The sequence below is a fragment of the Chrysochloris asiatica genome, unplaced genomic scaffold (assembly GCF_000296735.1).
Source record: "Chrysochloris asiatica unplaced genomic scaffold, ChrAsi1.0 scaffold00310, whole genome shotgun sequence".
In the NCBI taxonomy this organism is placed as follows: domain Eukaryota; kingdom Metazoa; phylum Chordata; class Mammalia; order Afrosoricida; family Chrysochloridae; genus Chrysochloris; species Chrysochloris asiatica.
Genome location: NW_006408828.1, coordinates 2662094 through 2672931, shown reverse-complemented (window position 1 = coordinate 2672931; position 10838 = coordinate 2662094). Strand labels below are relative to the sequence as shown.

Sequence of the window (10838 nt, the reverse complement as noted above, 5' to 3'; positions counted from 1 at the left end):
GTGATCGTCTGACCTGATTCACCAGTTTCTTTAGCCTTGTGAGCCAGCAGCCTGCCTGAACTGCTGTCTTGGACCACATGAGTCAGAAGAAGCCTCCATACTGACGCATGACCTGCAGATTTGGAACCTGCAAGCCTGCAGTTTGTGAGCCATTTCCTTGATGGTTTGTGAGTTCTGTGAGACATTGCAGAGAATGATGGAGCCCAAAGACAGTAAAAAGAGAATACTGAGGGGAAGGGGAATTGTTTATGTAAGAGATGATAGAATGAATGCTACAGCCATTTGGAGAAACTAGACATGTGGGACCTCTTTAACCTCACCCTCAAAGGAGCCAAGTTTGTACTAGTCCTTCTAGAAGACGTTATTCATGGAATCTTAGTGAGTATGACATGATACTGAGGTTTTGACTTGCAGGTCCCTAATGGCTAATGATAGGAATCCTGGTGTGGCACTGTTGGTTAATGCGCCAGACTGCAAAGCTGTTTGAACTGCAAGGTCAGCGGTTCAAGCTCACCAGTCACTCCTTGGAAACCCTATACAGGGTCGCTATGGGTCGGAACCAACTCGATGGCACTTCACAACAATAACAACAATGGCTAATGATAAGAAGCTCTGGTAGCGTAATGGTTAAGAATCGGGCTGTGAACTTTAAGGTCAGCAGTTTGAAACTACCAGCTGTTCCGTGGGAGAAAGATGAGGATTTCTGCTCCTGTAAAGATTTACAGCCTCAGAAACCCTATACAGAGTCGCTATGAGTTGGAACCGACTTCACGGCACGTAACAACAACAAGAAATGTCTAATGATATTGAGCATCTTTCATGTGCTTATTGGCCATTTGTATATTTTGGGGGAAATGTCTGTTTAAGTCCTTGTTGTTGTTGTTGTTGTTGTTGTTGTTGTTGTTAAGTGCCGTCGAGTCGTTTCCGACCCATTTTTGTGTTGTTGTCTTTTTGTTGTTGAATTGTAATCATTCTTGTATATTCAGAATATTAGACTCTTATCAGATATAGCGCAATCCTGGTGTGGTGCTATGGGTTAATGCACTAGAATGCAAAGTCGGGTTGAACTGCAAGGTCAGCAAAGGTTGGAACCAACTCAATGGCACTTAACAATAACGTCATATATATCAGATAAATGAGTGTGGTGGTTTCATAGGATAAGCACTGGACTGTGAACCACAGGTGTGTGGTTTGACCCCACCTGTTGCTCAGTGGGAGAAAGATGAGGCTTTCTGCTCCCGCAGAGATTTAAAGCTTCAGAAACCCTACTCTAGGGTCAGACTTGACTTGATGGCACTTAACAAAAACAACTACATATCAGATACTTTCCAAATATATTCTCCCATTCTGTGGGTTGTCACTGATAGACAGGGATGCAGGGACGGAGGAGCAGACCGGACACCCCTCGCCCCCATCTCCCTGGTAACCACCACCAACCACAGGTAGAGGAAGAGAACGAAATAAGGAGACAAAACGAAGAAAAATCTATGAGCTACGAGAATGAAGTCAGAGGTGGACAGTTTAAAGAGTAAATACCCTTACACAGTCATGGTTGATTTTTCTCTCACTGGCTTTCAAAGATATACCTGCTTGCCTCTCAAGTGTACTTTCGTTTTCTATTAAACCTGCTTTCTCGTCCTGTCATCCTGTGGTCTTGCCCATGTCTTGTGTCCCCAACACCTCACCCAAATCAGCGATTCCTTGCGAGAAGTCCAGAATTCCTGTGACGTATTTGGTAACAGTCACTACCTTGTGAGTGTCTTTTATTACTATTGTGATTTGAGTGAAAGTTTATAGATCAAATTGGTTTTCCATTCACAAGTGCGTACACATTTCTTTTCACTGATTTGCTTTTCCTACAGTGTAACTAACACTTTCTTCCCATTTTCTGTTCACCATTGCTACTCATCCTGCTTTGTTATCCCTTCTTGTCTTCTGAGCTTTCTTCCTGGGTAAATGCTGCCCTCTTGCTCTCATAGGACTGATGGCTGAAGTGTTATTGTTCACTTTTTAAGTTTGTCCAGTGTTTGACTGAAAGTTGAACCTCCTGTTCTAGGCCTGAAGGATGTCAGGAGCTGATAGGGTCTTTTGATGCACAAAATTTTTAATTTTGATGAAGTCCAATGTACCTATTCTGTCCTTTATTGCTTCTGGTTTTGGTGTCATATCTGAGAATCTATTAGTAACAACAGTGTCATGACAATTTGTCCTATGTCTTCTTCTAAAAATTTTAAGCCTTAAGTATATAATAGATTTTGAGTTTGTTTTGTTTTTGTAAGCGCTATGGGACAAAGTTACGTTTGACTTTTTTGTATCTAGTTTCTGAAAATAGCACAAGCAATTAAGATGCTTTTTGTCTTTCTTAAAATAGCTAGACAAGTAGGGGCCACACAGGCCCTTGTTGTTGTTAGGTGCCATCGAGTCGGTACCGACTCATAGCGACCTTATGCACAGCAGAACGAAACACTGCCCAATCCTGGGCCAACCTCATTACTGTTGCCATGCTTGAGTCCATCGATGCTGCCACTTGGCCAATCCATCCCATTGGGGGTCTCCCTCTTTTTCTCCAACCATCCACCTTACCAAATATGACATCCTTCTCCAGTGACTGTTCCCTCCAGACAACATGTCCGAAGTATGAAAGACGAAGCCTGGCCATCCTGGCTTCCAAGGAGCACTCTGGCTGCACTTCTTCCAACACGGATCTATTGGTTCTTTTGGCAGCCCATGGCACTTTCAATATTCTCCTCCAACACCACAACTCAAAAGCATCCATTCTCTACGGTCCACCACTTGTCTGTCAGTTTGTCATACAGTGATGGCTTGTGAGTGGCTGTGATCCTGAAAGCTATGCCACCAGTATTGGAAATACCAGCAGGGTCACCCATGGTGGACAGGTTTCAGATGAACTTCCAGATGAAGACAGACTAGGAAGAAGGAGTGACGAACTAATTCCCAATATTTAGTCACGGAAAACCTTATGAACAGCAGAGAAACACACAGGCCCTACACCTGGGGAATTCACACCTAGGGAGGGAGTGTTTGAATTGTTTATAACTATGCATTGAGATCCCATTCAGGCATGTTCATTGAGGTTCTACAGAGTAGGGAGCCCTGGACATTGTAGTTAAGTGCTGTCAAGTTGGTTCTGACTCATAGCAACCCTGTATAATGTTTCCAAAGAGAGGTTAGTGAGTTTGAACCACCAACCTTATGGTACAAATCAACCTTGTGGTTCAGTGCTTTATCCTACAGCACCACACCCGGACGTTGGAGCTCTGTTTTTTTTGAGGTTTCATGGGTTAGTGAGAACTCCCATGCAGGGGAAAGGGTGCGCACATCCCAGAGAATGCTCCCAGACCTTACTTGATGCATCTCTCTGCTTGTATTCTTTCTAGTAAAAATGAATGGGTAACAGTAAGTATAGGTTTGTCTCTGTAGATTCTATGAGTCAGTCTAGCAAATGACCAGGCCCACCTGGAATAAAGAGAGTCAGCAGAGAGACAGGTCTCTATTTGACAGAGACTCAGTGGACAGAGTCCTAACTTGTGGAGATCCAACTGTGAGTGGTTAGCATTGGAGAGAAGGTAAGTGCCACGTGGGTGGCTGGTGCAGAATGATGAAGTAGAAGGAGCTCTGGTAGCATAGTGGTTACGAATTGGGCTGCTAACCTCAGGGTCAGCAGTTCGAATCTACCAGCTGTTTCGTCAGAGAAATATGAGGCTTTCTGCTCCCATAAAGATTTACAGCCTCAGAAACTCTACACAGGCTCATTATGAGTTGGAACCAATTCCATGGCACATAGCTAGCTAATCTTCAAATTTTACAAATTAGCTTTATGTCAGCTATTATTCACACTTAAAGCACAAAGTAAGGGTCCACTTTTCATTCTTTAAATGCGGACGTCTGGTTCCCCCAACACCATTTGTTGAAAAGATTCTGCTTTCCGATTGAATACTTTTTGCACCCTTGTTATAAACCAACTGACCATGTATGCAATGATTTATCAGGGCTCTCTGTTTTATTAATTGATCTATATGTCTTTTCTTACACCAGTACCACACCGTTTTGATTACTGTAGCTTTGTAATAAGTTTTAAAATTGAGATGTGTGAATTTTAGCGTGAATTTTTCTATTTCTGACTAAAACGCTGCTAGGAGTTTCATTGGGATTGAAGCAGTTTGGGAAGATTGCTGCTTGTCTGACCAGAGCAATGTGATTGACAGATGAGTGACTCAGTCCCCTATCTCACCCCTTCACCCATCATATTAAGCATGTCTGCCTCATTCTGCTGTTAATCAGACCTAACCAGAATGTTGTTGTTGTTAAGTACTGTGGAGTCGGTTCCGACTCTTAAGAAGGAGTTTATTTCCTACCGTCCATTTATGTACTAGGGACAGGCAGGCTATTCTGGCCTCAGGTGCAATATGCTGTGCCCGTTCTTCCGAGTGATACAATATTTACTGTCTAGGAATTAAAACTAAGGTTATTTTTGAGGGAGGTAGAGGCCTTCAAGAGACAACTACAGCTCTGAGAAGTGTGCCTGTTTCACACGGTTACAGGTCCAGAACCCTGGCCTCCTAGATCCCACGCTAGTCTCCTTTTGTCGGTAACCCTGCAGCAGGAGCAACGTGCTGTCAACATTCTGCGAGACTGGACAAACGCAGCTTAAAGACCAGACGACTTCCTGCTCGACTCCCATTCCCGCCCTCCAGTGACTGAGAGAGCTGGAGAAACTCAGCCAATCCAGAGGTGCTCTGAAGCAAAGAAGGCGGGACGAAGAGGAAAAGTTTAGGACAGGAACAGTAACCAATCCAACTTCTAGCTTCCTGAACCATGGCTGCAAACACCCACTTAAGACGCTGGTCGGAGCGAGGGGGCGGGCCAATGGGTGGGAGACCAATCTTTGACGGGGGAAAGGCGATCATAAGCCTATTGAAAACTGAGGAGGTGGGAAGGGGCGGAGTTCGCCCTGTGGGTGCGCGGAGCTGGGTGAGAGATCAGCTTTCTCTGCTAGTTCCCACCCTAGCATTCCTTAGTCCCTGGAATGCGAAAGGGAGAAGCCCAGGGAGTTCCCAGGGTTGGGCGTAGACGCATCGTCGGAAAAGGCCTGGGAGCGAACGAGACTCCTAGTTGGACGAGCTGCTGGAAGCTACCGGGTGGGCACCGAGGACGCGGAGGCTGGTCTGGGGCGGGACTTCCGGGGGCGCGGCTTTTCGAGTGGGGGCGGAGTTTGCGACTAAGGTTAGGCCGGGGGGCGGAGCTAGTAGACAACTTGGTGTGTGACCCAGGAGAAAGAAGGAGAGTAACTTAAAGCGGCTGTAGTGGGGGATGTAAAGGTGGTGTCGCCAGAGGCCTTGGGGAGGCATATTCAGGGCTGACGTTAAGGTTGCTGGGGAGGTTACCAGGCTTAACCCACTGTGCTCTCTTCTCAGGTAGCCACTCGTGGGGACCTTCCTAGGGTCCCGTCCTTTCGCGGGATGCTATGGAGTTCCCAGAGCACAGCCAGCAGCTACTCCAGAGCCTCCGGGAGCAGCGGTCTCAGGGTTTCCTCTGTGACTGCACAGTGATGGTGGGTAGCACCCAGTTCTTGGCCCATCGGGCCGTACTGGCCTCCTGCAGTCCCTTCTTCCAGCTGTTCTACAAGGAGCGGGAGCTGGACAAGAGGGATCTGGTGTGTATCCACAATGAGATAGTCACAGCCCCAGCCTTTGGACTGCTTCTGGACTTCATGTATGCAGGCCAGCTGGCCCTGTGGGGGGACACCCCAGTGGAGGATGTGCTGGCAGCTGCCAGCTACCTACACATGAATGACATCGTCAAGGTGTGTAAGCGGCGGCTGCAGGCTAGGGCCCTGGCCGAGGCAGACAGTACCAAGAAGGAGGAGGAGGTCAACTTGCAGCCCCCGAGTTTGGAATTTTTGTCCAGTACGTCTCATGGCCTGCAGCCTTCATTGACTTCTGCTGAGACATCGGGCCACTGGGGCAAAGCGGACTGGAAGGGCCCTGCTGCGTCCTCCACTACTGTCCGTCCTCCAGATGAGCCACCGGTGCCCGGTGGGGCTGACACAACACAACCTGGCATGGAAGTTGATTCACCCCAGCTGCAGGCACCTCCCCCCGCAGTGGCTGATGTTGCTCTTGCCAGCCCCAGTAGCTCCACGGAGACCATTCCTGCCAACTACTTCTCTTCTGGCCTGTCAACTGTCTCAGCGGAGCCCTTGGCTCCCCTTGATGTGGGTTCTGAGAGTCTGAGAGTGGCGGAAGTGAGGGGTACTGGAGGCCCACTGCGAGGCTTCTATCCCCCGGCTTCGGTTCCAGCCCCAGTCCCAGAGGCTCCCCAGGCTCCGGCCCCAGCTGAAGCTGAGCTGGTCCAGGTGAAGGTGGAAGCTATTGTGATCTCTGATGAGGAGCCAGATGTGTCAGACGAGCAGCCTCCTCGGGGGCCTGGGGAACTGTTCCCACCTGGAGGGACAATGTTTGGGGGGCGGCCTCCTCAGCCAGAGGCTTTTGAAGAGCCAGGGGCCACAGGACTGGAGGAGGTGGGTCCCAGTGACCAGTTCCTACCCCCAGACCTTCACTTACCCTACCATTTACTGCCAGGCCCCGGGCAGTACCATCGAGGACTGGTGACCTCGCCCCTGCCTGCCCCCCCAGCCCTGCATGAGCCACTTTATTTGCCTTCCGAGTATGAAGCAGCTCCGGGAAACTTTGGGGTTTTTACTGAGGATGTTCCCACTTGCAAGACATGTGGTAAGACCTTCTCCTGCTCTTACACACTGCGGCGACATGCCACAGTGCATACCCGTGAGAGACCCTACGAATGCCGATACTGCCTGCGCAGATACACGCAGTCTGGGGACCTCTACCGCCACATCCGCAAGGCCCACAGCGAGGACCTGGCCAAGCGCAGCAAACCGGATCCTGAGGCTGGCACCCTTCTTGGGGGGCAGCCCCTCCCTGGCTCCCCTACAGCAGATAGACAGAGCAGTAGTAATGGAGGGCCACCCAAAGATTTTGGACTTGGCCCTAAAAACTAACGTCCGGGGACGCATGAGCTGATGTTAGGCCTGCTCTGAGGAGCGTGAGCAGACAGCACAAACAGGTGACAGGATGGAGCGCCCTGCCCTGCCTTTTTCCTCCCAGAGGACAGGACTTGATGGGACAGGCTGACCTCTCCTGGGGCACTGGGAATTCTGGGGTACGTTCACGTCTTACTGCACATTCTGGACCATAAAGCTCACAGTGCAAGTGTCTCTATGAACTGGTGTTGTCTGGTTTTTTCCACAAGGCATGCCTCCTGGTCCACTTCACTCCTCTCGTCTCCTCTCTTAGGATGCTGCCATCTGTACTAGAGGACTTCACAAAGTTTTTGGAATAATTTCATGGATTTTTTAATTCCATTTTTCCAGGAACTTTTTGAAGCCCCCTCATACTTGGGGATTGGGGATGGAAGTCAGGTTGCTTATGAGGTCAAAAAGATAGATTGGGAGAGGACACTGAAGACTTCGGAAAAACACACACTGTAGGGAATCTTCCCCAATTCTGGCTTATTACCGTAGTTAGCGCTTGGTGAGCTCCCTAGTACCAAGCAGTATTAAGCACATCGTAAACATTTTTATTTAAATTCTAACAACTTTCTGAGGTATTGCCCTACCTCTTTCTTTCTTTAAAGGAAACTTGAGATTCATAAAAAACCAAGTTAACTTGTTCAATGTTACCAAGCCAGGATTTGAACCTTGGCTTGTGACAGCTGTGCGGTGCAGGTTTAAAACGTTGCTGAAGTTAGTCCACGGAGAACTGAAAGTTGTTTTCTTTTTGGTTCTTCAATAGTGTTTGACTACATTCTCTTAATCTGTTAACCTCTGCTTTCCACAGAGAATGACCTTTGACTGATTCTTTCAACAGCAGATCCTGTGCTGATGACTTGAAATGTTTGCCTACATGTTGGAGATGTGAACTGAGGTCTTTGAAGATGAGAAACTGAAAGGTGCCGAGCACTAAGGCCCCTGGTGGTCTGTTTCTAGAAGGAGGTTGAGGGTCTTCTTTGTGGTTATTAGTTACTGTCTAGTTGGTTCTGACTCAGAGGGCTGTTTCGGGCTGAGGAGTGGCTGCTGGTGGGTTTGAACTGCCAATCTTGCCCTTTGCATCCAGTGTCTCTAGTGATTATGCAAATGGAGGGTGCTGTGGGAGAGTAAAGCAGTCTTGAAAGCACAGTGGTTAAGTGTTTGGCTGCTAACTGAAAGGTCTGTGACGGAAACCCACCACCTACTTTGCAGGAGAAGAGAACTAGTGATCTGCTCCCATAGAGATCTGTGGAGTTGGTTCTGACTATGGTGACTCTGTATAGGGTTTCCAAGGAGCACCTTCTGGTTCGCAGTCCAGTGTTAATCCTACAGCACCACACCAGGAGTCTACATACCGTTCATAGCAAACTACCATTTTTAAGTTATGGAGACCTGGTGTGGTGCTAGAGCATAATTCACTGAACCACGAGGTCATTTGAATAGCAGGGTTAGCAGTTCAAATTCACCAGCCACTCTTCAGAAACCCTATACAGGATTGTTATGAGTTGGAACTGACTTAACATATGTTGCTAGTGTTAAGTGCTGCCGAGTCAGTTCTGATTCATAGCGACTCTGTATAGGGTTTCCAAGGAGCAGCTGGTGAACTTGAACTGCCAACCTTGTGGTTCAAACCAACCTCTCAGCCCAGTGCATTATTCTGCAGCATCATACCAGAACTCTGGGACGTTATAGAAAACAGAAAAATAACCCTAGGAGAATCACTGGACTTGAAACCCACCAACTGCTCTCAGAAACTCCATACAGGGTCACTTTGAATCAGAACCGGCTTGACAGCACACAACAACAACAACAACATGTTCTCTACTGGAAGACTGAATTCTGCACCTTTCACTTTTCTTGTGTCAAAAGAACTTTCTAACTTAGCTTTCAGTGTTATTTATGCAACTGTATTGCCTTGGTGGTGGTGATGGTAGTGGTGTGCCTTGGAGTCAGTTCCGACGCAGCGACCCTGTACAGGGTTTCCAAGGCTGTAAATCTTTGCCTTAAATAAGTACCATAAGAGCTATTTGAACTGAGTGGAATGTCTTTTCCATCTCTTCCCAAGAATAAAGTTCAAATCAAAATGATGGTTAAGTATCATCTGCTTTTAGAAACATGAATTTTATGGTATGTGAATTGTAAGTCATTTTTAAAAAAGAAGGAAAAAAACTGGTGGCCTCCACACATCAATTGCTAAAATCAGGGCATAACCAGTACTCGATTCTCTGCAGTGTCTGCACGGTCCAGGGAGGACAGTAACCATTGTTATGGGTCACATCATGGACTTGTGCAGTACTTGTCACTTGGTGAGAGTCACCTCCAAAGCAAGCGTTCACTTTCAGTTCCCATTGGAACTGCCAAGTAGTCAGGAATTTACATGATCATTTGTAGCGTCCGACAAGTGGTTATACTCCGTGACCCGCATGGAGAGAGTAAACCCAAGTAGGGGCGACGGGAAATTAGAAAAAAAGAAAGACACCAGACACAAAATGAAAATAGTAAAGTTGGGACTGGGTGGGACATAGCACTCTGATGGAGATACTGTGCCACAGACCTGGACTCATCATGTTTATTATGTATTAAAGGAGGTGCTGGGGGCAGGTAAAAGAGTGCAAAAAACATATGGTACATCAATGCAAGCAGTAAGCAGGACTTTGTCAGAAGAATGTAACTTGTGGTTGCTAAGGAGACAGGGCAAGATGTTTTTGCAGACTTGAACTGAAGGTCATACAAGGAAAAAACCTTGCAAGTTCCCTGTCCCCCGAAGCAGCCCTGCAAGTTCTTGAGTGGGGCAAGATGACCTGGGAGCATCCCGATTTTCTGGACCACAACTGTTCAGTTGCAATCCTTCCATTAAACTACCCCCAAGTCTGAGACCTTCAGCTCAAATCGCCCCCAACAATCATTAAAACAGTCATTAAAACCACACAATGAAGACCACAACCTCAGTTTCTCTTTCTGCTGGGCCCAAGGGCAGGTTTTGCCAGTCAGAAGAGTCATTAGGGAGTTGTGGTGTGGCACTGTCAGATAAGCACTGGACTACTAACTGCAAGATCAGTGGTTCAAATACACCAGCAGCTGCTCCAAAACCTTATACAGGGTCACTGTGAGTCAGAACTGATTGGACAGTACCTAACAACAACAACAACAACAACAACAACAAGAGTTCGTAGAGATGTGATCAATAGTTTCCACACCTCGTGCTCATCCCATCTGTGCATTCCTGAAATCCGGAACCAAAGGCTTTTAGGAGTCAGCTCATGCCACCTTCAGCCCAACACTGGACTCTCCTTTTTCCTTCGTTGTTGTTGTTGTTGTTAGGTGCTAATCAAGTCGACATGCACAACAGAATGAGATGGTGCCTGGTCCTGCATCATCCTATCATTGCTACATTTGAGCCCACTGATGCTGCCACTGTGCCAATCCATCTCACTAGGACTCTTCCTCTTCTCTGCTGACCCTCCACTTTACCTAACATGATGTCCTCCCAGGACTGGTCCCTCCTTGGCAGGGGCCATATTAATTAAGAAATTAAAATGAAGAAATTGAGACATATTAATCGAGGAATTGAAATAAAAAAATGAGACACGGGAGACCCTGAGCATGAAGAGCTCATTGTTTTAGCAAAGCAACAATGAAGTGTTTTCCTTGGATAGCAGAGCTACAAGGAAGATATATTCTATGCACAGGCCCCTAGTTAATTTTTTCCTTTTGAATCATTCTCCGATTTATTCATGATTTTATTAGTATCCCTTTACTTTATTTTATTATT

General features: G+C 47.1%; 1 protein-coding gene across 1 annotated transcript; it reads left to right on the top strand.

The window, feature by feature from the left end:
* Window positions 1–5485: 5485 nt before the first annotated feature.
* On the top strand, window positions 5486–7039 carry ZBTB3 (zinc finger and BTB domain containing 3). Its single transcript, XM_006875060.1, has one exon. It carries the CDS (start codon window positions 5486–5488, stop codon window positions 7037–7039), a length of 1554 nt encoding a protein of 517 aa, XP_006875122.1.
* Window positions 7040–10838: the final 3799 nt, after the last annotated feature.